The sequence below is a fragment of the Capricornis sumatraensis genome, chromosome 2 (assembly GCF_032405125.1).
Source record: "Capricornis sumatraensis isolate serow.1 chromosome 2, serow.2, whole genome shotgun sequence".
In the NCBI taxonomy this organism is placed as follows: domain Eukaryota; kingdom Metazoa; phylum Chordata; class Mammalia; order Artiodactyla; family Bovidae; genus Capricornis; species Capricornis sumatraensis.
This window is the reverse complement of record NC_091070.1, coordinates 192,816,597-192,842,995: the sequence shown is the minus strand read 5'-3', so window position 1 is coordinate 192,842,995 and position 26,399 is coordinate 192,816,597. Positions and strand designations below refer to the sequence as shown.

Here is a 26,399-nt window from a genome sequence, read left to right as displayed (position 1 = left end):
GCTCTTGTTCAGCTTATCTTTTGTATTGTTTGGTTTTTATAAGGGAGGCCTTTCCTAATTGTAGGCTGACTCCTACAAATCTGCAGCTTATGAACGTATCCCCGTTTCCCTCACTTGGTGCACTACAATTAAACCTGTGTCTGATTAATGAACACAAGTGTGTGTCCTAAGTGGTAAATAAGACAACTGGGCTTTTTTTTTTTTCCCTAAGGTAAATCCAGACCATTTCTTGTTTATATAATTGTATTCTCACAGAAAATAAGAGAGAGACAATGACTGCTTGGCAACCACTTAGTAATTTCTCTTTTCCCCATTTGAATGTGTTTGCATACTTTCTAACCCTCTATCTACCAAATCTAGACAACGTACTATTTAGAAAACCAAAACCTATTATCTTGTGACCAAAGCCTTACTTGGTTAATTGTATTTTCTTTTGACTCAGAGAAAGCTAACGACTAGGCTGAAGGTAAGTTACTGACTCACTCTTCAGTCAACTGGCACTACTGCAGTTGCCAGTAATGCCCACGTGAGTGAAAGAATATTGGTTTGCAAAGTCATTTAAGATTTGATGGTATAATGACACTGAATCACTTTAAGACTGAAGTGTATTATGTTACCTGATGTCATTCTTATTTTGCTATCTGTATTATTGATAATAATAATAATGGAATGATAATAACAACCATTTTCTGCAAAGTGAAATCTAAACTTAGTCCTGCATCACTAGAGTCAAATTCTTACTGTCAAAATGAAGTTCTTAGAAAATAACTTATACTTGACATGCTTTATAATAGAGAAAAATAGTTCTTTGGAAAGATCCATCCAACAGAAAAATCTATAGTCTGTGCAAAATAACATAAAATACACTTGTGAGAAGATCATTTTTGCTTTCATTTGCTTCCTGATCATATAGCAATAAACAGACACAGAACATTTCCTGTTTATTTTCTGGGTTGGGCAGTGGCAAAAGGGAAAATCTGGAAAATCAGCTGCATATTAACTCAAATTTCAGCACATAATTATTCAAAGAAAATTTTAATGATTTCAGTTCAATACAACTGAAAATGTAGTGTATTAAAGGGTATTTTCTACTAAATTTCAAATTACAAGTTGTTGGCCATTTCTGAGCAACAGCATCATATCCTACTGAGTATTCAGCTTATTAACTAAGGTGACTGACATGGCAGGCGGTGGGGAAGAACAATGATCAGCTCACAGAATTTGGCTAAGAAAGGAAACAAAAACAATGCAAATAATAATTAAAATAGCTACAGATATTAGTAAAATAAAAATACAATCCCAAATAGCCATTCTTAAATTACTAGAAAAAAATTGAAGGTAAAGTTACAGCAAATACAGTTTTCACAGGTTTGGGTAACTTTATTTGCATTTAATAGTGATTTTTAAGCCCTATATCCAATGAAACCATTTTAAAAAGCTTTCTGAGGAATGGAAATTTAGATGTCTATTCCACTTTTCTTAAAAAAAAAAAAAAAAAGAAGCTTAAATTTCTGAATGAGCAAGATTCACTTTTGCAGGTAGAGGCCCTGCTTCTTCATTATCTTCAGCTTTAGATCTAACAACCACAAGAGAAGAAGCTGGATATCTGTTTAGCTTTTGCTCATTCATAAATTCCAAGTCACCATAGATACTCAGCTTCTGCAAAAGAAAAAAAACATCAATGAATATTAGCAATTTGGATAATTAGGAACTTCTCCAAGTAAGGCTTCAAATAGCAATTTATTATGTTAAGATTTGGTTGAAGAAAAAAAAAAAAGAATTTCTATAAACATCCTCAAGAATCCTTTTACTCAAAGTGTTATACATATGTGATTCAATTCCCAGTGGATGGTCAAATAAAAATTTTCCACATGTCCTGACTTAAAATTAACAACTGAGTATCAGGGAAAATTGCTCAGGTTTAAAAGGAGTAGGTGTGGTCATACCACACCTGTTATTGATTCTGGAACATGGATTACGGATGCTTGATGCCTTGAGTGATCAATTCCTTTAAGACCTTACCTCTCCAACCAAGTGGTCAAATGATTTGGAGTAAGTTCCTCTGCTACTAAATGTTCTAAATTAACATATATGGAAAATGGTATGTACGATTTTAAGTCTGTGAGTAGAACAAAAAATATACACAAAATAGTTTAACATTGACAGAAAGGTCTTCATAAATGTATAAAAGTTCAAATTGTTACTAACACACTCAAAAAGACACTAAAATGAGAGAATGAAATAAACAGTATCAGGGCAAATGTCACAAAACTCCCTGAAGTATAATGGAAATGTCTAATATCTTTTGAAAGTACCTCTATTTAGATACAGGTCTATCTCCTAAAGGTAGAAAAAGAAAAGTTTTTACTAAGAGATGGGGTAGATTTTGTTGTTAACGCATGTGGCAATAAATCTCTGATTCTGTGAGCTAAAAACCGAAGTGCTGACATTACTAACAGGGCAACTAACTATATGAAAAAGACAGGGGATTCCATGATGGTCTAGTGGCTACAACTCTGCATTCCCAAAGCAGGGAGCCCAGGTTTGATCCCTGGTCAGGGAACTAGATCCTACATGCTGTAACCGACAGTTCACAAGCCACAACTGGAAGATCCCACAGGTCACAACTAAGACCCAGTGCAGCCAAATAAATAAATAAGCAAAAAATAAATATGTATTAAAAAAAAACAGAACCACATAGAAGCATTAATGTTGGAAAGATGCTTTTAGTAGGTGTTGAATGAAGAGAACCTTCGAAGTTTAAGTATCACCAATATGTGCAACAATATGGAGCGTAATGCTCAGTGAAAGAGGCCAGAAAGACATGGATTGTCTATGGCTGGTAAAGATGCTTGGAGGAAATGGCGAGTGATACTAGTGTGAGTTTCCTTTTTAGAGTGATGAAAATGTTCTAAAAGTGATTGTCATGATGGCTGCCTACTTGAACACATTTCTGATGTGGTCTGCTATCTACTGTTTCAAGGTAACAATAATCCTTCAACAAGGAGGTGGCCCAGTACTTGACACTTCTCCAGTTAAGAGAAAATTTTCAAGACAAATTCAATGGTTGATGGATTGGACATGGATCTGATACAGTGAGGGCTCCTTAAAATCCAAATTAATAATTTGGGTTTTATTTGGGTGATAATTTGCTCTGAGGCACAATAAAAGAAAAACTTTCACAATTCTACTTAACATTTAAAAGCCTTTAAAAATACTACTTAACATTTAAAAGCCTTGAAACAGTAACAGAAACTTTAAATGATTTCAAACATCTGTATGGAAGAAGCTATCTAAAAGAGTAAGGAGAAAGAGTAAAATCTGTGCAGAGAAATGGATGGGAGCATGTGGATAACCTCTAACCAGGACATTTAATGATTCTGTGGCTACTCTGTATTCTCAAGTGAAAGTCAAAGTGGTTGCTCAGTTGTGTCTGACTTTGCGACCCCATGGACTGTAGCCCGCCAAACTCCTCTGTCCATGTAATTTTCCAGGCAAGAATACTGGAGTGGGTTGCCATTTCCTTCTCCAAATTATCAATCAAATACAAGGGTACAGTAAAGGTATTTTCAAATGTGTTAAGTTGCAAAGTTTACTGCCCAAGTATCCTTTATGAAAAAAATTACTTGAGGTATTCCAGCAAAAGTAAAAAGGAATCTAAGGAAGAAAGCAACATACAAGAAACAGTGGCAACTGAGATGACTTTTATGGGAAGAAAGCCAGAACAAAACAAAACAAAAACATTCCATTAAGCAGAGAGATTTGGAAGATTCTCCTGGGAACACTTTTAAGTAACTCAGGTTTATAATTTGCTTTCATGTGACTCTAACCACCACTGTACTTGGTTCTATTTTGAATATCTACATAATTATAATATTGTAAATGCTGTCTAGTGGATTTTAAATTTTCAGATCAACCAATAGCAGAGTCTGAAAGTATATATACAGAAGAATGAATTTATTTTATTTCTCAAGGATCTAATGAAAATTGAGAGTTAAGAGTATGGGAAGAAAGAGAAAAGCAATAATAAGGAGCCAACAGAAATTTATAAAGCATTCACTAAAAGTATGCAAAATAATAATACACATTATAAAAACTAGCAAGTGAAGAGATGGAAGTGAGAGGCAGTGTAAGGGAGTTAACTCCTCATCTATAGTAGAAGGACATCAGATAAAAGTCTAAAATTATTAAAAGCAAAAAGCAGAAAAATTTAAAAAGGCAACTGCATGGAAGAATGTTTTAAAACTACTGACTGGTTTATCTGAGAACTGAGGACGAGGAAATCAGTTTTATTAGTTGCTCACAGTTAGTCACTCAGTTGTGTGACTCTTTGTGACCCCCTGGACTGTAGCCCACGAGGCTCCTCTGTCCATGGAATTCTCCAGGTTAAGAATACTGAAGTAGACAGCCATTCCCTTCTCCAGGGGATCTTCCTGATCCAGGAATCAAACCCAGGTCTCCTGCATTGCAGGAGGATTCTTTACCGTCTGAGCCGCCAGGGAAGCCCCTTATGTCATATATATTACTTCTAAAATTTACATTTAACTACTAAATATGTATTTGGGCTTTAAGCCTGGCTTTTCACTAACCAGTTTGGCAATCTTAGGCAAGTTATTATACATAGATCTTTTTCTAGACTCAATTTTTTTTCTTTCTTAAATTATGAAAGTAAGATAATACATTTATGAAGACTTGGAAAAAGCACAGTTACATATAGTTCCACTATATATTACAATTATTATTTTTTTATACAATTATTTTTTAAGTAGACAGATTAAGATTATCTGGCATTTCAATATCAAACTCTCAAAAATTAATAGAACAAATAGAAAAGTAGGATACAGTAGACCTGAAAAGCAACTATGAGCTAATTCAACATAATTAAGGTTTATACAATTTTCACACAGTAGGACACAAATTCCATTTAAGTTCTCATAGATATAAACCAGGAGACCCTGGAACATATGCAGAGTCATAAAACAAAGGTCAAAAATTTCATGGTCTAAAGGTACTGAAATCTTACAGAGTCTGTTCTCTTATCACAGTGGAATTATGTTAGAAATCAGTATCAAAAGATATCTGAAAATAACTCACATATTTTCAAGTGTAAAGTGATATTTACCAAGAGAGATCTTTGACTTAGCCATCAAAAGCCTCAATAAAGTTAAAAGACTGAAAAAACTGCAGAGAAGCAAGCATTTAAATGAGAAATAAATATCAAAATGAGAAATTAATATTAAAGATATTTTTAAAACACCATGTATTTGGAAATTAAATGTACCTTTTAAATGATGGATGTATCTAAGAAGCCATAACAAGGAAAATTAGAAAATATTTGTAACAGAATAAAAATGAAAATTCTGAATTTATCAGAGTTTGTTACATGCAGCTAAAGCTACTCAATGCAACTAAATACAAGATGGAATCTTGAATCAGGTAAGAAAACAAGTAATGGACTCCAACATAAAATTTTGTGAAATCTGAACAAAATCTGCACTTTAGTTAATAATACTATATCACATGTTAATTTCCTATGTTCCTTTGTTTTGTTTTACAACAAAAGTATTTGTTACTTTGTTACAAGTATTTTATATTCTCAAATTGGATTAGAAATTTCAAGCCTCAATTTAAAAAAAGAATCACTAAGATAAGAAGCTTTCTAGTCTTTAAGCAATAATATTAGATGCCAGAAAAAATGGAGCTATATCAAAGTTTTGAGTGAATATAAGTTAGAAATTTAGAATAGAAGTTGTAGTCAGACAAGTGGAATCAAAATGTCATACATTTTTTAACTAGGCAAAAATCCATAGGTTTCCTAAAATATATATATTATACATACTATTTTTATATATATTATACAAAAACTTACTACATTTGATAAAGGCTTGAGAAAGGACAACAAAAAACAGCAAAACTAAATTTCTTAACAGAATTTAGATTAAAAGGCTATGGTAGCTCTGGCATTTATAAAATTTTTTGATTGTCTCTCTTTCTTGAGACTTAAAGATTCGAAACAGCAAGATTCTTGGTCTTTTTTTTTTAAGACAAAGAAAATAATGTTTATTATAGTTTAAAACATGTTTCATTCTACTCGAGTCTTTGAAATCTTTAATATTTAACTTTGTTCATTGTGATCTTATTCTTCATTGTCTCTCTAATCTCTTGAACAGGGCCTGGCACACTGTATGTTACCAGTAAGTATATGTGATTTACTAACATGAATATTATTTGGAGTCTTCTAAAACTTTTTTAAACTGACCATGTGAAATCAGATGATCATGGGTTTCACAAATAAAAAAAGAAGCAAACAGATAATAAGATAACAGAGGCAGCATTTCTATGATTATTGGTTGTTTCGGGACTTTTCTGAGGATGCCTGATCTCTAGGAAGGAATATCCAATACTTGAACCCTGTTTTTATAAGTCAGGTTTGACCTGCCTGACAGGGATCACTATGAACTTTTTTACTATCTTAAACAGATAGTTCAACAAGAGAAAAGCATTATTATTTCATGATGTTTCCCAAATAAATGACATCATACATGTGAAAGAACGGGGGTGGGGGGGAAGTGGAGAAATAAGGATCAAAACCTTTATAAGTCAAGTTACTCAAAATGATACTGCTTTAAGATCAACCAACGCCAACTCTTTCTGGCACTACTCTTAAATGATATGTGATGAATATTTACTATGTGCAAAAGAGGCTAAAGATAAGTTATTTCAGAACTTTCCTAAATAAGAAGAGCAAAGCTGTTCATAAGTTTCCAAGACTACATTTCTGGCCTTTATTATAAACATTTTAAGCTTTATTTGTAGCGACTGAAAAGGAAGCTTTTAATATTTCATGTTTGAGCTCAAGATACCAGGTCTATACTGAAGACAAACATATTCTCTCAGCAGGTTTCTGATTTCCTATAAACACACAGGATTATATATGCAAACTATATTAACAAACTAAAAATAGCACTGCTCATTGCTTATATAAGTTAAAATGTACTCTCATGTTACTATGGAGAGGGGTCAGAAGTAATTTATGTTCCAAAGATAAAATCAATGAAAAGGTTTTATGAAAGTAAAGTTTTAAAGTAGGTGACTTAAATTCTCAGCTATTTTTACAGTAAATTAAGGAGAAAATATCACAAAAGGAGTATCTATACTGCAATATTTTAAATACTCTAATATGTATTGATACAGTTCAGTGAAAAGAAATCCACTAAAATGGCAATATAAAATAGTTCTAGATTTTTTTTCCTGCTTCTTGATACATAACTTTATAAATTCTATATCAAATTAAAAATAGTTGAAAAAACATTACTACTTAGCTAGTGTGGTTTCAAATACAAGTAAAAGCTAAAAGCAGTGAATACAAATAGCTGTCTTTGATACATTTTTCTTGAAAATATATCTTAGAAAAGTATATATTCTTTGACAGTGTTACCATATTCTTGATTGTTAAGGACAGGAAGAAGAGTTCTCCTGCTGCTAAGTCGCTTCAGTAGTGTCCGACTCTGTGCATCCCCATAGACCGGGTACATTCCTCGGATTCTCCAGGCAACAACACTGGAGTGGGTTGCCATTTCCTTCTCCAATGCATGAAAGTGAGTGAAGTCGCTCAGTCGTATCCGACTCTTAGCGACCCCATGAACTGCAGCCTACCAGGCTCCTCCATCCATGGGATTTTCCAGGCAAGAGTAAAGGGGTAAAGTGACACCCATATGCAGGTATCAGGAGGGAATGTAATAACTGCTAATAGGACTCCACATGTGGTTCTAATGCTTTAGGCTTCATGATCCAGGGGTGTGGGGGGCATATGCAGAAACAGTGAGATGCTCTACAAACAACTTGGAAACAAGGGGAGAGAACTTATAGAATTAAAACTATACAGTCAAGAAAAAATTTATCACAGCAGAGACAACATCTAAAAGGAAGAGAAAGCTCAAAAGTCATCTGAAAAGGAGGGATGGATTCCCAGGTCTGTAAGATGTAATCAAACACCAATGAGAGGCATTGCTATGTCTAAACAACACCAGAAGATGTCAATTCTGTAAGTCAAGTAAGGAGATTAAGAGAGGAAGAACTACGAAAAGTCCATCTAGGAAGTGTTTCAGTAAGAGTATGAGCATCCTGGCTCAAAAACATGAACCATGTATTGCTGATAGTACTCAAATTCCTAGTGTCAAAGAGGTTACACAGACAATGAGCTCCTGATATGAGTCACATTATCAATTTCCCTAGTGATGGAGGGTAAAACAAAGATTTATTACTATAGGTTTGTAGCTTTGCTGCCATGAAGATTTAGAGTGCATGGGGCAGTTCAAAAGTAAATTAACAGGCAAAGGCAATCCTATGTAAGATGTCTAACTTCTGCTTTATCAATAACAAAAAATGATTAAAATAAGGACATCAGAACTAAAACAAGAACACAAGTAGGTAATAAGCAAGAGGATATTCAGATGGTATCATAAACAGATGAGTTTTTTAGAAATTTACCCATTCTCTAATATTTCCACAATTCAAGGCAATCCTGTCTAACTTTATCCATTTGTTTAAAAATTGTCCACTTCTCTCTCTCTCTGCTAATCCATACCATTCTTCAAAGTTCAGGTCAAGGCCCTCATGACCTATCCCGACAATCCAACACATACTCTCTGCTTTCCTTAACACTTCATATATTTATTATTTGTGCCGCTTAAATAGTTGATCAGCTGGAGGAAAGATGGTATATAGGAAAAGACATAGGAGTTGCAGAGTCAAACGACAGGAGCTTAATTCCAGGCTCAAAACTTTCATAGCTGTGCAACCCCAGGAAAGTTATCTAAACTTCGTAAGCCTATTTACTCATCTACAAAATGAATAATAAAACCTGCTGTAGAGGTGTGCTGGACATGTAAAAATTCATGAAAACACTTTGTAAATTTTGAACAACTATATAAATATTAGTTATCAACATTATCCTGTCCCGGTTTCTGCCTGCCTATATCCCATATGGTTTTAATAAAAACATGAAAAATATTATCCGAATTATTCATGTGTAAATCTTATAGCATATCTTTATAGTCTGTGAACATAAGAGTACTGTTCAAGCATCATGCTAGGGACATGCTAACTACTTATTATCAGATTCTATTTTAATTTCCCTCCTTCCTTCTTTTCACTCTTTTTCTACTGGATTTTGGAGGCACACGAGAACCAAAGTTTATTTCAGTTGGATGTGATGTCAGTAGAATTTATTATCTTCTGTTTAGCTACATAAATAATTTTTATTCCTTTAAAGCTAAGTTGAATCATCAAATTAGAGGCTTCTTCTGAAACAAAAGTCCTTTACCTTATGATTCCTGGGCCAGTTAAATTTTAATTAACAAGAAAGTCGAGACAGTGTTCCATCTCTCTCAGAGTATAGCAAAACACATTACTCAAAATCAAACGCTTCAGCCTTGATGCTTCTAAAACAACAATTACTCCTTAACATTTGTGGCAATGTCAAATTTAAAATTTGAAGTAGTTCCACAAGCCTTCTTTCTTATATATCACCTTAGAAACATGTCAATGGGTTTTTTTCAGTCTCCAAGGCCTGTGGAGGGGATTCCCCGGCAGTCCAGTAGTTGGGACTCTGTGCTTCCGCTGCAGGGGGCAAAAGTTTGATCCTTGGCTGGGGAAAGAGGATCCCTCGAGCCATGTGGCACAGCCAAAAATTAAAAAATAAAAAAGACCTAGGGAGAAGAGAGACACTGAACTCAAGTCAGCCAACGTACACTGGTCACTACGGTAGTTAGCACGACAGAAAACTGGGAAGTGATGCTTATGCTGCAAACCTGTAATTCTCATGTGTGCCAACCCCCATGTGTGTGATTAAAATCACCAAGTTTTCTCTCATTCTATTAGCAGGAAGATTTTGCTTTTCTAGTTAAACAAACAAAACATTTAAAAAAGGGAATGATAGGGCTCAGTCTTCAAATGGCCTAAGGGTTAGAATTAAATTTACCTCAGAGGGAACATACTGCTCCACAGCTGTAGCAACAGTTGCACAGCAAATCCAGAGCAACACCATCACAGAGAGGACAAGAGTCATGGTTAAAATCCACCCGGAGTTACTGGAAAAAAAAAAAATTCAACAGTTTTGTTAAAATTGCATAACATTAAGAACAGAACGTTCTTAACAATTAAAGGCAATCAATTTTGTATACTTAGTTTAATAATACAAAATTTTATGTGTACTATCCTTAAAACTATTTTAAAAAAACATACAGAAGGAAACATTATAATAGCTATTATATTAGGGTGATATAATGTCCTTTTCTCCATTTCTCAAGCTTCTATAACATGGCCATATAATTTATAATTTTAAAAAATCAGACATATTGGCTTTCTGCTATATATATAAAATTAAAGCAAATTACTGTTAAGGATTTTAAAAAATTACTAAATGAGATAAAGCAAATCAAAGTGTTTTATAAACTGTATACTGCTACACAAATATATATATATATTTGCAAGGTATTAAGATAACATTTGCTTTAAGAAAACACAATAGCCCAAAGAATTAAGGTACAGAATAGGTAAATTATGAAACAATAACTTGTTTTATAAAAGGATTCACAACAGGCTTCCAGAAGTTAACTTCTCTACTATATTTCAAATATTTAACTTGCCACAATTTACTTGAATTTCAATTTACAAGAGTATATCTCTTATGAGGCATTCTGTATTCATCACAGCATATCCTAAAAAAAAGATAGTTATGTTTTTCTTATGATTAAAATTTCTCAGTGTAGAAGGCTAGTTACAAGAATTAGTAAGTGGAGTTTTTTCCATAATTGACCTATTGTTTGCCAAACTACAGATTAAGATTCAAATAAAAAGCTATTTTTAAAATGTTAGATTTAAAAGAAAACATATAATGAGAAAATTTTATTAGGGTAGTAAGGCATCAGTAAGATGCTAGGTAGTGTAGTATTAAGGATAAACTGTAGGGAATTCCTCGATGGTCTAACAGTTAGGACTCATTGCTCTTACTGCTGGGGCCTTGGATTCGATCCCTGGTCGGGGAACTAAGATCCTATAAGCTGAGTGATGTGACCAAAAAGGAAAAAAGAATAAATGGTAACTTAAGATTAGGCAATAACTTAGGTTTCATAAAACTTATCAAACTGCAACAAAATCCAAAACACTGAATGAGAGAAAAACTTCCCTTTTTTGGTACAAAATCAAAAGCAGGTTCAGAAGTTAAAGGAAGGGAAAATTTGAAGTTCAATTCTTATTTTCTTACCTAGTCTTTAAAATAAAAAGTATCTGATATCTGATTAAAACCTGTCAAGAAACTATTTCTGCTCTAAGAAATTACAGGAAGCATGCAGTCTGTACTATTGAAGTGTTGCACTTGAGACACAACAGTCTGCTTGTTTGCCTCTCCACTCAAGGGCTTGACCTGGTGTCTGACACAGGGTAGACAACCATCACTCAGTGCTACTGGCCCTGTGTTTGGCGAGGGGCTGCAGGTGGTTGTCGGGGGAAGGCTCATATCAGAACTCCTTGGAGTAGAAGGTTGCATGCTTTGATAAAACCCTCCTCCCTCTAGAAGGCTTGATATTTCTTCCCAAGAGAGCACAAGGTACCCATTACCCTCTCCAGTCCACTTTCCCTTGCCATCCTTAAGAATCTTCAGCATGGAGACGACACTCAGTATAGAACACAAAGCCCTCCTTAATCTATAGCCCTTATCCACCTCCCCTAGCCTCCTGTCTGGCCATGGAGATAAAAACTGAAAATCCAACCCTCAAATCATTCAAATATAGAGTCATCCCTTGGCACTCCCGGGGCAATGGTTCCAGGACCGCTTCCCTCTCCTATACCATAATCTGAGGGTGATCAATTCCCTTTTATAAGTGGCATAGTATTTCCACATAACCTACACACATTTTCCCATACACTTTAAATCATCTCTAGATTACTTATAATACCTAATAAAATGTAAATGCTATGTAAATACAGTTGATCCTTGAACAACTTAAGTTTAAACTATGTGGGAGAATTTATTTATATTTTTTAAAATTTTGTTTTTTTAATTAAAAAAAATTCATGTGAATTTTTTTCAATAAATATACAGTTGGCCCTCCAACTAAATTAATTAAAGCTTAACTGAGATGTCTGAAGAAGTGCATATTGTAACATAAATCAAAGACTCCCAACGAGAACAAGAGTGCTTCTGTACCGCAGAAAAAAAAAACCTTGGGTTTTATTAAAGTAGAGTGAGTATCACCTTTTAAACAAACCAAAATATCCAAAAGTACAGTTTTGGTAGGGAAAAGATGGAAAAAAAAGTTTTTTTTTTTACTTTTGAGCAGTTAATATAACTTTAAATTAATAAAAAGGACTATATCTCTATGATACAAGCCAGATTTTATCTTCTGTACACATAAGTGAAGATGAATACATACAGAGACAGGCATCTTAAAAAGCCATCACTTTCTTCATCTTCAAGATAGTTCCTATGTGCTTGTGAACTTCTCATTTGCAGATCTGCTGAAATAATAAGGTACAAGTTAATGACATCCTATATTCCAAAAGGGGGTCTCAAATGACTGCTTCTAGATATACACACTGTACCCAGTTATTTCTGTAAATGTAATCTGGTATAATGAATGCAAGTTCCTCTGGCACATTAAAAACCAACTGGACACTATGCAACATTATGAATTTCCTATTTTATTTTAAAATTTTTATTGACATTGATGCTTTCCATGTCTGAATGTAATAATAGAATGGTTTGTTCAAATCTAAAGTTAAAGATGGGGCTTCCCTGCTGGTCCAATAGTTAAGAATCCGCCTGCCAAGGCAGGGCACAAGAGTTCAATCCCTGCTTCAGGCAGATCCTATATGCGGCGTGGCAACTAAGCCCATGCACCACAACTACTGAGTTAGTAGTCTAGAGCCTGGGGAGCCTAACTATCGCGTCCACACACCACAACTACAGAAGCCCATGCTCTGCAGCAAGAGAAACAGGCACACTGCAATCAAGAGCAGCCCCTGTTCTTTGCAACTAGAGAAAGCACACAAGAGGCAATGAAGATCCAGCACAGCCAAAAAATAAATAAGTAAATAAATCTTTAAAAAATAAAAGATACAGTTAAAGATGGCTTTGTGATGTGTGCTGTTATCATTCACCCACCAAAATAATTAAAAAGTTAATAAAATCAGTATTTAAGATAAGGAATGAGCTAATACCTTTAAAAAGGTAAGCATAGTTTCAGCTTGATGTTTTATATTTCTATGAGTTTAAATTCACTTCTAGCATAGAAATAAAAAGAGAATAAAAACATATTTTCAGGGTAGTTTCACTATTTGGTTAGTTTATTGGAAGATACCAGAACATCTCCTTAGTTCATACTCAAAACATCCTTAAAGGAAAACTAAATGTTTTTAGAATAGTGATTCTCGAAGTGTGATCCCCAGACCACCAACAGAACCGAGCAATCTGTTAGAAATGCAAATTCTTATGTCTTATCCCAGACAGAGTATACTGGAAACTCTGGAGGCGGGCTCAGAAATGCTTTTAGTAAGCTCCCCAGATCATAAAGCACAGTGAAGTTTGAGGACCACAGTTTTTTTTGTCGTTGTTGTTGACAGTACTCTGTAAGTTAAGCTCACACACAAGAACAATTCACTTTTTATAAAAATGCTTGTGCAAGGGCTTCCCTGGTGGTCCAGTGATTAAGAATCTGCCTTTCAATGCAAGGAACACGGGTTCAATGCTGGTGAGGGAACTAAGATCCCACATGCTGCAGGGCAACTAAGCTCGCAAGCCACAGCTAGAGAGAAGCCAGAACGAGAGATCCCATACACTGCAACTACGACCCAAGGCAACCCAATAAATACATATATTTTTTTAAATACTTGCGCGATAAGAGGATATTAAATAAAGGCCCTAGGTATATCTATATAGGATATGTTGTTCAGTCACTAAGTCACGTCTGACTCTTTGCTACCCCATGGACTATGGCCCGCTCGGCTCCTCTGTCCACGAGATTTTCCAAGCAAGAATACTGGAGTGGGTTGCCATTTCCTTCTCCAGGGTACCACGGTTTTAAGTCATTTATTCACCTTCCAACAATCATACAACCAATTCTACCAGCATTAGATCTGACTGCTCATGTGTTTAATCCTAGGCTACTGAAAATAAAACTTACAGGACATTTTGCTTAGTGATGAGTCTTTCAAATTTGTAGGCTCCTGCTCCAACTGTGGTGCATACTGGATTTCTGGCTTAGACTAAAACGACAAGAAAGCAATTAAGTCGTTTGTACTTCTTAAGCCTTTCTCAGTAGCAAGTTCTGTAACGTATCATCTCTATAGACATTCAAATTGAGAAAAAGTAATAGAAGTATGGTATAAAAAATAAAACACAGTAACTACAATATATTTTAACTGCTTGTGCTGAACACTAGATCGTGTCTTGCAAAGAAACAGATTTCTATCGTCGTCAAAAACAGTTTAATTTCCTGACAAAATTTAAAAAAATTAGATTACAACATAATGCATTAAGTATCATACCCTGTAAAAAAATGAGTTCTAATTCTGGTTGATCAGGAATCATTTGGCAGATTGCCAAAATTTCTGGTTAGACATCTCTATTTTTTCTCATCTGAAATAGTCTGTTCTTTTCTACCTACGAATAACTCATAAATTATAACTCAATACTCCATACTTTAGGGCTTCCCTGGTGCCTCAGCAGTAAAGAATCCGCCTGCCAATGCAGGAGATGTGGGTTCGATCGCTGGGTTGGTTGGGAAGATCCCCTGGAGAAGGAAATGGCAACCCACTCCAGTATTCTTGCCTGGGAAATACCCTGGGCAGAGGAACACGGCCAGCTACGGTCCATGGCGTCGCCAAGAGTCGGATACAACTAAGCGACTAAAAACATAGCAAACAACTCCATACTTTACATCTTCACGTAGCTCTGATGCTCTGGAGTAGGGGGTTTCTCCATCATAATCATTCTTAAGTTGACACAAAGAGAAAAACAGTTAACCGTACATCTAATCAGGAATGAAGAACTCTACTCTTTAAGAGTCAACTTAAGTAGCTTTAGGAAATAGAACTTATTCATGAACTTAAGAGAAAATTCCTTCTGTGTTTCACATATTACCAAATTACAGGGTACCCAAGACTCAGGATGATGCTAAAAATCACATACTAGGCTTACAGTAAGCCACTCACTTGGCAAAAATAATTAAAAGGTTTACTTTAATTATTTCCTGAGAAAGCATCATAACATATTTCATTGGCTGGTAAATTCGAGGAACTTAACAACCAAATTAAAAAGAAGACAGCATGGTAGGGTGGTATATGAGCCTTGTAGCTAAAGTAACCCAGGTTTGATGCCTAATTCTGTTACTTCTGGCAGTATGACCTTAAACAAGTTAACTTCAAAGTTTCCTCATCAATAAAACAGCTGTAATGCAACTTCACAGAGAAGGCAATGGCATCCCACTCCAGTACTCTTGCCTGGAAAATCCCATGGACGGAAGAGCCTGGTAGGCTGTAGTCCATGGGGTCGCGAAGAATCAGACACGACTAAGCGACCTCACTTTCATTTTTCACTTTCATGCATTGGAGAAGGAAATGGCAACCCACTCCAGTGTTCTTGCCTGGAGAATCCCAGGGACGGGGGAACCTGGTGGGCTGCCGTCTATGGGGTTGCACAGGGTTGGACACGACTGAAGTGATTTAGCAGCAGCAATGCAACTTCATCAAGTTGTTTGGAGAGCTGAGACAATACATATAAATGTCTAGTACACATGAACCTTCACTAAACAGCAGCTATAATTATCATATCCCATGGTAAACAATGAACTGGGAGAAAAGTTCTCTCTCTAGAAGGCAACATGCTTCTTCAACAAACTCTCTTATCAGAGTTAAGAGGAAAAGCACTATTAACAACTAAAAATTATGTCCCATTGCTTTTCTCTAATATCCATATGTGGTATAAATACACACCATTATTTACATTCAAACTACATTAATTTTTCTTATCTCTTATATCTGCTGCTGCTGCTAAGTCACTTCAGCCGTGTACGACTCTGTGCAACCCCATAAATGGCAGCCCACCAGGCTCTCCCATCCCTGGGATTCTCCAGGTAAGAACACTGGAGTGGGTTGCCATTTACTTCTCCAATGCATGAAAGTGAAAAGTGAAAGTGAAGTCACTTAGTCGTGTCCAACTTTTCACGACCCCATGGACCGCAGCCTACCAGGCTCCTTTTTTCCAGGCAAGAGCACTAGAGTGGGGTGCCATTGCCTTCACCGCTCTTATATCTATAGGTTTCATTTTATCAATAAACCACTCTAAAATTTAGAAGACTCAGAGATCTTGTTAGATACAGATCAATAGGCTTTAAATAGATTTCCAATGGGCAGCTGCTGCTGCTGCTGCTAAGTCACTTCAGTCATGTCCGACTCTGTGCGACCCCTGATACAGCAGCCCACCAGGCTCCCCCATCCCTGGGACCCTCTAGGCAAGAACACTGGAGTGGGTTGCCATTTCCTTCTCCAATGCATGAAAGTGAAAAGTCAAAGTGAAGTCGCTCAGTCGTGTCCGACTCTGAGCAACCCCATCAACTGCAGCCTACCAGGCTCTTCCGTCCATGGGATTTTCCAGGCAAGAGTAATAGAGTGGGGTGCCATTGCCTTCTCCATTACTACTGCTAGTATTTAAATGACTCTATGAAGCACATTATCACCTGGAATATAACGATTTTTCCATCATCAGCTTGAAGATAAAAAGTCCACGAAGAGGTTATGAAGCTCTGGGCAGAGTCCACCATATCACTCCAGAATGATCTTACCAGAGTTAGAGGGAAGAGTAGATGCATTTTTGGCATCAGGGACATGAGCTTAAAATAAGAAAATTAAATCAAGGTGAAATGTATTATTTTTTATATACACATATACAAAAGAACAATATAATCAAATCCTTATTTGGACAGAGTATAAAACAAGTGATTCTATTATCGTCATTAGCATCAGAGTAAACTCCTCATTATCTATGCAATTAACCATGAGCTTAAATTCCTAGGATCCTTTAACGTATCACCTAATACAATATAAGCTACCTGTCACCTCTATCAAATTAATAGGCTTTTGAATTAGGTCCAAAAATGTAGAGAATCTAAACTCTTCTCTTTTGATTAAATAAGGATTAGCAAGGCCTCAAGAGGCAGAAGAGGAAGGGACAAATCTTTAATACTTTCATGTAAAATGAACCATCCCATAACACACACCAATGGAAAAAAGGAAGGAAAAAAAATCAATCCAAGGAATATATGCATAAAGTGTGAGATATCTGATAACAGGGCAGAGGGAGGGAAATATTTATGGGCTGACTACATACAGTAAGCTACTGATGAGATTTTTACATTAATTGGTATCACCTCCCCTTTAATTCTGACTATTGACTAATTCAACAGCAGTGGGCCCCTCTAGAGAATAAGCATGAGATACCATTCACTGAACTCTAGAGATAGCTTTGGTTCTGGCTATATTTCAAAAGAAAGACACTATGGGGTTATTAAGAGAGAAGAGCTTTTAGAATCAGAAGAGATCTGTACTTGTGATCTAATTTTTCCACTTAAAAGCTGTGAAATCATTCATTGATTAGTTCACTAAGTAAGCATTCATTGAGATTATAAGTTTTAAGAGTCAGAAACCATGTGTGTTTTATTCATCCACATGTGTCTGTGCTCAGTCTACGCAGGACAGAGGTGAAACACAGTGTGATACACGTCTGTGGGGAGAGGCATCTAACCCAAACTGGGGTGAGAGGTGGCTAAGAAGGCTTCACAGAGGACATGATACTTGCCCTGAGTCAAAAGGATTCACTAGGCAGAGAATAGAAGAAACAAGAAATAATGTCACCATTAACATATTACAAACATTAAGAACTTCTTAGTATGTACATAATTAAAGGGAAATAAAAAAGGGTCTTAAAAATTAGAAAATATGTTTAAAGTTACTCGTAAGAGAAACACAAATTAAAACTGTAATAAAAGTACTACATTGCCAAGGACTGGGAGGAGGAGGAAAAGACAGTGACTGCTAACGGGTATGAGATTTCTTTTTTCGATAATGAAAACGTTGTGGAAGTAGATAGTAATGATGGTTGCACAGTCTGGAATAGACTAAAAACTACTACACTGAATACTTCAGAAGAATGATTTTTATAGTATGAATTATATGTCAATTTTAAGACCTGATAGAAATTCCATACAAGGCAATTTTGCTCTATTTCTCAAAATTAAAAATGCATATACTTAACTCAGCAATTGTATTCCTATGATTTTATTCTAGAAATATAAATGTAAAAAATAGGCAACATTATATGTAAATCTAAAAAATTAGAAACAACCTTGCTGCTGCTAAGTCACTTCAGTCACGTCCGACTCTGTGCGACCCCATAGATGGCAGCCCACCAAACCCAGAAACAACCCTACATGTCCATAAGCAAGGGACTACTTAAATAAATGATACATCCATATAATGAAATATGTATGTACTGGAAAGAAATGAGTAGACAGTCTTTAATTATATTTTAGAAAAGAATACATGTATCCTTGTATAAAATGCCTCTGCATTGGTAACCCTGGCTACATTAATGGAGGAAAATGGAGTGGCTAAGAGATACAGGGGTAGGAAACTTTTCACTAAAGAACTGATCTTTGAACAATGGCAGGGATTAGGGGTGCTGAAATCTGTGAATATACACAGATTATAGTTGGTCTCCCATATTTGTGATTCTGCATCTGAGAATTCAACCAACTGTAGATCATGTAGTGCAGTATAATATTAAGAAAAAAAAAATTCAAGTGTAAATGGTCCCGCAGTTAAAATCCATGTTTTTCAAGGGTCAACTGTGTGTGTGTGTGTGTGTGTGTGTGTGTGTGTGTATTTTTTTTTTTTTTCACCTTTTGAATTCTGTACCATGTGGTTGTATTTCCTACGTCAAAGTTAATTCAAAAACTTTCCCCCAAATGCTTGGATAGAGTAAGAGGGGTAGAAATTCTAAGAGATGATATAGAAGAGGTAATCAGAAGCCAGGCTGTGATAAATGGTTTGGACTTAAACCTGTATATAATGGGAAGCTACTGAAGAATACAAGATAGAATCATGACATGAGATTTCCATTTAGAAAATAAATATCCAGACACAGACTAAACAATAGACTAGAAGGGGCTAAAGTGGGAAAACAGACTGGAAGCTAGTTTAGTAATACAGATGAGAAATGATGCTGATCTAAGGTAACGGCAGATAAGGTAAAAGGAACTCTCCACTTCTCTGAGCCTCAGTTTTTTCATATGCAAAATAGGGATAATATTGTCACCAGACCAAGATAAAAAACAAAATGAGATTATGGGTGTGAACATACCTCTTAACATTAAAGCCTTATACAAAAGTAACTGACTTTTCTATTTGCAAAAATAATTTGTTTGCTGAAACTAATTATAAAATATAATACTGAAATAGGATCATGTGAACAATATACATTTCAATACAAAGTGCAAGCTAAGCAGGCATTTCTGAAGGGCAGTATTGTTTCATACTTGTTCTTGTCTCAATTCTGCATATGGCAGCTGATTCTGGCAACCAAGATGGCAAGCATATTGCTCATCAGATTGGGAATATGCTTCTGTACATGCTGGAAGAGAAAAACAGTAAATTACAAGAAAAAAAGAGAAGCAGAGAAAGAAAAGGGATAGACTAGAAAGTAAGGAATTGAGCATTTTATAAAGCAATTTATTATACTTTCAAAGTATTTCATTAATATGAATTTTTATATTTGGCAATAACAGCAAATGTTTTATTTACTAAAATCCCATATCTTCTTCCTCCCACAAGTCAAATGTTTCAGGAATAAACCTATTAATTACACACTCAGGCTCCGGCTATGATGACATTCATATGAGGTGAACCTCATAGCTAAGGTTTGCAGAAAACAAAAAACACTGAACTGGCATCCTGAAATTCTTGCTCTATCATCTGTTGGCTGTGTATGTGACCTAGGTAGAGCTACTTAACCTCTCTGACTATTAAAACAGAATTAATACCACCTACTTTATGGGGTTGAACAAAATGATATACTTTAGTATTTATACAAACATAGGATATTACTGTTAAGAACTAGATCACTGAGTTCAGCAACAAGGGTATTCACAAGGCAAAGAAAAATAAAACAATCAGTCTAACATCCTAAATTCTGAGAAGACTGAACTTTGAAAATGTTCTGCAGCAGGATTCCAAACTTGGAATGAGTCTCTACCACATACATACTTTTCATTTAGTTCACTAGAGAATTTTCTTTCCTGTGATGTAACACTTTACACCACAATTTTATTTTTCTTTCCACCCAGTCTGCATTTGTAGTATACTTCTCGGAGGTACTAGATGATAAGCTGAACAGTATTATGCACGTATAAAGACGGCCAGCTAGGAGACTGAGCCATAAAAAGAGGCTATGACATCACACAGGGTAGCTGGAAATAGCGGCATAGTGACAGGGAGAAAGCGACCGCCCACTGCACTGAGTAAACAGTGTAAGGTGATGAATGAAGAAAATTCCATTACAGTTTTTAAAAAGCTAAATATCAATTTTGTCCTGATTACAGGTTTCTTTTATTGAACACACCGCTTTGGGCAAAAGGTAAGAATAGTGGCTTAAGAGATGACAAAGACTCTAGTTACTTCTTTTACTGGCATGACTCACAAAGAATACACTATTAAATACTGAGTCAAAGGCCTGATTCAGTAAAAAAAAAACTTGGGAGCTAAGTCAACTAGCCTATGATTGAAAGGCTTAGGAAAATTATACTATCCACTGAAACAATAGTGATGAATTATGAGAAGGGTAATCACTATTACATTTGTCTAAACCAAATACTTGGTTAAACAAAGGTGTTCCTATCTACAGTACAAAATAAACACTGTCTCAACAAATAGATGAAATTTAAAGCCCATGAAATTTCTAGCAGCAGCTACTAGAAGTTCAACTTTATAATAATTTAAATATGCTTGATGACTAGTTTAAATAGCATGCTTGTCATTTTCCTAGGAAAATACATAAAAAGCATAACACAACTCAAAGAAAACACCAATGTTATATACTGCTGATGTCATTAGCATAGCATCTTACCAGATTCACATTCCAATTTGGTCCGATTTAAATCAATTCCATCATCCACAAACTGACAAATTGAAAACAGCCTGCAACCTCTCTGACATGCGTACAACTCCTCTTCCTAGGGAGGTCAAGAACAGGGAGGATTAACAAAAAAAATAGTGTTTTTCCCTTATGGGGGAAAAAAAAAAGTCAAAAAGAAAGCAAAGTTAGTAGGGTTTATTATAAATTGTCCAATAAAAGTTTTATAACTGAAAGAAAGAAAAATGATAGAAGTCAGGTAATACTTAAGACTATATAGTCTGCCATATAAAGAAGTTTTAATTTCTTATTTTAACAGTGATATCCAAAACAAATAAATAAGTGATATCAAGAAACTGAGTGCATAAAAACATCACCCTTTTCCTACATTCCATGGTCATATTTTGGGGGCAAAAGTTGAAAATAAAAATAACAGTGACATAATCAGAACTTTAATAGAGGCAAAAATGAGAAAACAAGTACTTTAGGATCAATGGTATACTTCTGCCACATAAATATTTATACAAATCATCAAGCCTATCAGGAAAAATATCATGACTAGTTTTACATAGCAGATAGTGCTATAAAGGCCTCCACAAAGTGAGGTACACACTTAGAAAAATGCTTAAATGAAAGGATTTTTTTAAACTCAGTTTACCTGAACTGAAAACACAAACAAAGGCAACATGTGACATATGGAAAAGGCCATCGGAATCAGCCAGACTTGGATTAAAACCTTTCAGGTCAGCATGCATGTGACTTTACCTATCTATTGATAAACGTCAAAAAGGAAATAAAAGCTATAAATTATCTCTAAACCCCTCAATAATGCTGGAAGACACCTATTCCTAGTGCAGTGCCTGGAACATTGAAGGTGCTCAATAAGTGGTAGTAGTGTTAATACATTTTTAAAACAGAAAATAACAGTTGTAGGCATCATTTTATTTGTGTGAGAGCTCAAGATAAGAAAGAGTCTTCATTGCTGGAAAATGTGAACTGCTCAGTAAGACTAATGACAATGTCTTCAACAGGCTTTCCTTTGGTGAAATGTATAGTATTTGAAACAAACCAGTATATGTGGGGAAGCCCCCTCAACTTACTGTGTGATCCACTGTGTACAAACTGGCAGGCACCTAATAAGGAAGGAAACAGCATGTGCATACACCAGTTAGCAACCAATGGAATACAAAGTTATGCATTTCTTTCCAGCAGGATTAGTAAAATTTGTGCAGCAGCAACAGTCCGTTAAGAGGAGATGGCTGCAGTCTAGTATTTATTGTTGTTCAGTCTCCAAGTCATGTCAGACTCTTCACGACCCCATGGACTACAGCACACCAGGCTTCCCTGTCCCTCAACATCCTGAAGTTTGCCCAAGTTCATGTCCACTGAATCAGTGATGCCATCCAACCATTTCATCCTAATTGTCTAATACTGAACAATCTTTATTATAAAACTTTGACGGTAGTACATTTCTGGATGTCAGTTCTAGCTGCATTTATTGTTACAGTGAAATTGAAAGAATTTTAACCATTAAAGTAAATTTTATACCTGAGTAGCTTTTGTAAGACAGTAGAATTCTCTCATGTCTCTGGAGCATCACATACTTCCTACTATGGCATGGAGAAGTATGAGCTCTTTAGTATGAGCTATACTGCAAGCCATTTTGCTCTCAGATATGTTTTCTTTTATTAAACCAATCCAATAAGCCCTCCAGTACGATTTTCAGAAGAGAGTGTAGCATGGTGAAAGAGTCTAGGTTCAGGAATTAGCCCTGGTTAGTCACTCAGCCTCATCACTTATTCTGCACAACCTTAGGCAAGGGCCTTAATCTCTCTCAGCCTGAATTTCCTTAGTTGTAGAACAGTGACAATACTTACATGTCAATCCTGAAATATGATGAGGATTTTATATTTTATTATTTTATTTACATATTTTATATCCATAGCATCATTAATATTATGCTATACTATCTAATAAACAGATATGACATTAATAACATATTTTGTGAGCACCCACAATGTACCAGATACGGTGTTAACACTTAATATATCACAGGATACCTGGCACAGAGCAGGCACTCAACTGGTAGCTATTAAGTCATATCGTTGTTCTAAATAAGTGTTTCATGTTTTAGACAATGTTTCATGCCCTATGCATCCAAAGTTATGGCACACTTATATATAAAATATTTGGTCTAATTTAGACCAAATCCTCCTTAAAGGAACTCTACTATCTATAGATTTTACACGCATTTTCTTATCCTGCGTCAGGCTAACTATTCTCTATTTAGCACTGCTAATATACTGCACATACCAAACTGGCCTTATGACACTTGACAAAGGAAACCACTATCTGTTGCCATGTGTTAGGCACTGTGCTAAGAGTACCATGTATATTATCTTTAATCCTCACACTTACTCCACAAGGTGTAAGGATTTTTTTTTTTTACAGTTGACAAAATGAAGTCATGAGAAGTGATTATCAAGGACACAGAGATATGTAACTGTAAGGCCGGGAATGAAACCAGGTTTGTAAGGTTCCAGAGCCCACACTCTTAAAAATGACCAGGCTGCCTCTAATTACCTTTATTATTAACAGGACTTACGTCTCCTGTATTTGGACCCAGACAAGTTACACAATTCTACTTCTGAGGAAAGTTAAAGGGTGAAATGTGATAATTTTTAAGTACCTACTACAAACAAGTAAAGTACCATGCTTTCTTCCAACAAATAATTTTGAAAAAGAGTCATTAAAATGAGATTTATATTTGCCAGTCACAAATACCAGACAAAGAGAGGCTTTAGGAGCTTGTACATTTAAATAATATAACACCCACTGCTTTTTTCCAAACCATAAAGCACTATAATTTGATGGAAGACCAAAGGACATCAGTGAAATAATTAAATATTTTTAATCTACAACTTTATTAATAGAAAGCAGTACAGTGTAGCCAGTTTTAGGATTGAATTCCTGCTACTCCACTACTTCTTGGCTATGTGACCTAGGTCAAGTCACTGAACATGTCAGAGCCTTGATTTCCTCAGCTGACAAGCCCAACTTGGCAGGGTGAGAGTTAGGGATAACGGAGGTAAATCTCCCATCATACTGGCTAATAAGACAGCAGGCAGTTTATAAACTTTAAGTCCAGGACAGGAAACCAGGTGATTTAGAGTTCCTAGGAAGAATAGCTTTACTGAAAAAGAAAGATTTATAGATTATCACATCAATTGTTAGAAAGTAGTGGATATTATAAAAGTACTCAGAGGTTCCAGAAATGTCTAGCCTTTTAAATTGCTTACTCTCCAGCATATGTACTCAAGTAACTACAAATATGCTAGGAAAATCTCAAAAAAAGGGCGAGGGTGGGTGGGAGGGAAGGCCAGTACATCTAAACACTAAAAAGATACAAAATAAATATCTGCCCAATTCCAGGTCAAATCATTATTAATTTCCTCATACAATCCTCTTACTTATGAGTGGTTTATAAAAAGAGAAGAAAATAATGTATTCAGGAGCAGTACACATTGATTTAAAAGGTTAGAAGTCAGAATTCCCCATTTTTCTCTCTTGATTGCTAATAATATATTTGTCTCTGATAATTTGATAATCCCCTCTCCCACACTTTTTCTGGAAGATTGATAATCCTCAAGCAATGTAAAACCCAGCAGTAAACAGACATATGGGCAGAAACAGCATCTAGAACTTTTCATTTCAAAAGCCTGAAAGCACTTGCCAATAAGAAACATCCTAAACTTCTCCTCCTAGTCACTTTGTAGTTTGAGAGAGCAAAGAGGCCTAGCCACTTGGTTAAGCACATATTACAGGGAAGACAAAGTAAAAACAAGGGTAGAAAGACCAGCACAAGCTGTTATAAAGAAAGGCAGTGGTGTGCGGGGCGGGGCTTATACCGAAATCACATATTTGGAAGGGTGGGGGACAAACCACGCAATTTAGGATGCTCAGTCAACAGTTTTCAAGCTGCAAAAACAACCTGAGAAGTGGAATGGAATTAAAGGAAAGGCTGCACCTAAGGGCGGACAAGGAGGGGAGGAAGGGTCACACTCTTCGTAATAAGTGATCCGCTGCGAGGGCCGGTCTCGTTTCTTTTCCACTCTACTAGTCCCCTCCCTGTCTTCTGCTGCACCGAAAGGTAAGTTCTCCGAATGTAGAAACCTAACTGCTTTTTCTCTAAGCTATCCCAGTCCCAGTGTCAGCACCTAGCACACAGTTACTCAACATAGGCGGAAAGCCCTTCCTGAGTGTCTCCCAACTCCTTAATACATTTCATACTATGGTGGAATTATCTACTTGTCTGACTCCAGGTACAGACTACAGGCTTCCAGCCCAGAGAGGCGCTATGGGAGGAGGGGGTTAAGAACTAATCTTTTAGTGGACTGGCGTATCTGCAACTGCCGCCCCCCCTCCGCCCCGCCATCCCTGGAAAGTGAGGAACCTGCATTAATCATATGGATCCTCCTCCTCACCCTTCCCCGTAAAGCCTCAGAAAAAAGAGGTCGTGTCTCGCTTATTTTTCTGTCCCCGACCTATTACAGGGTAGGTGCGGCACAAACTTCCGGTAATTACAGCAGGAGCGGGATGCGGGTAGCATTAGGGAAGAAAAAAGGGGCCACAGAGATGGGAGACAAAGGTTGAAGGGTGGGTTCAACAGTCAGGGTCCCAGAAACAACAGAGGTGCGGGAGAGCGGAAAGATGGGCGGCCAGGGAAGGGTTGTAGCCCGGTTCGGACGGGCCCTACCTTGGGGTAGGTGTGCAAGGGATACGTCAACTGACAGGCCCGGTGACAAGACGCCGTATCACCCAAGACCGAGTCAAACGCTTCAGCCGAAGCGGTTCCCGAGCCTCCGGCCAGGGCCATGGCCAGCAGCAGCAGCAGCGAGATCCCCAGTTGGGCCCTGAGCCATAGGCTCCCCTTCGGCACCGCCATTTTGTTTGCCTCTGTCACAGCAGCACAGCTTGTTGCTGTTTTCTTTTCAAGGTTTCCTCCTCCTTCCGGGACCAGCCCCTTCCCCGCCCCGCTTCCGCCTCTGTAGTCTTCTCAGCTCCGCCCCGACCCGTCCGAAACTGCCGCCTCCCGCCCCACCTCTAGGTCTACGAACTTCTAGGTTGGCGAGAGGAAGTGGATCCAAACATCGCGAGTACTAGAGCGAAACGACTCCTCCCTCTGCGAGGCATGCTGGGGCATGTAGTTCTCTTC

At 36.5% G+C, this 26,399-nt stretch overlaps 1 protein-coding gene across 5 annotated transcripts; it reads right to left on the bottom strand.

Annotated features, from left to right (window-relative positions):
* Positions 1-970: 970 nt before the first annotated feature.
* Positions 971-26,169, bottom strand: TMEM59 (transmembrane protein 59). 5 transcript variants are annotated; one of them, XM_068964264.1, is made up of 9 exons: positions 25,941-26,169; positions 22,285-22,317; positions 21,179-21,284; positions 19,593-19,687; positions 16,737-16,889; positions 14,184-14,265; positions 12,435-12,519; positions 9,983-10,091; positions 975-1,659 (listed from the first exon to the last, which is right to left on the bottom strand). In XM_068964264.1, the coding sequence occupies exons 1-9, from the start codon at positions 26,127-26,129 to the stop codon at positions 1,504-1,506; spliced, it is 1,008 nt and encodes a 335-aa protein (XP_068820365.1). In that variant the 5' UTR covers positions 26,130-26,169; the 3' UTR covers positions 975-1,503. The 5 variants fall into 5 exon arrangements, with proteins under 5 accessions (XP_068820370.1, XP_068820365.1, XP_068820366.1 ...); XM_068964265.1 differs by having other exon boundaries at positions 12,435-12,516; XM_068964266.1 differs by lacking the exon at positions 22,285-22,317 and having other exon boundaries at positions 977-1,659.
* Between the last annotated feature and the right edge of the window lie 230 nt (positions 26,170-26,399).

Coding starts and splice junctions, on each gene's coding strand:
- TMEM59 (XM_068964264.1), bottom strand. CDS start 26,129: ATGGCGGTGCCGAAGGGGAGCCTATGGCTCAGGGCCCAACTGGGGATC. Junction 19,688..21,178: donor CAAATTGGAATGTGAATCTG/GTAAGATGCTAT, acceptor TTTCTCTTCCAG/CATGTACAGAAGCATATTCC. Junction 16,890..19,592: donor CAGAATTGAGACAAGAACAA/GTATGAAACAAT, acceptor TCTTATTTTAAG/CTCATGTCCCTGATGCCAAA.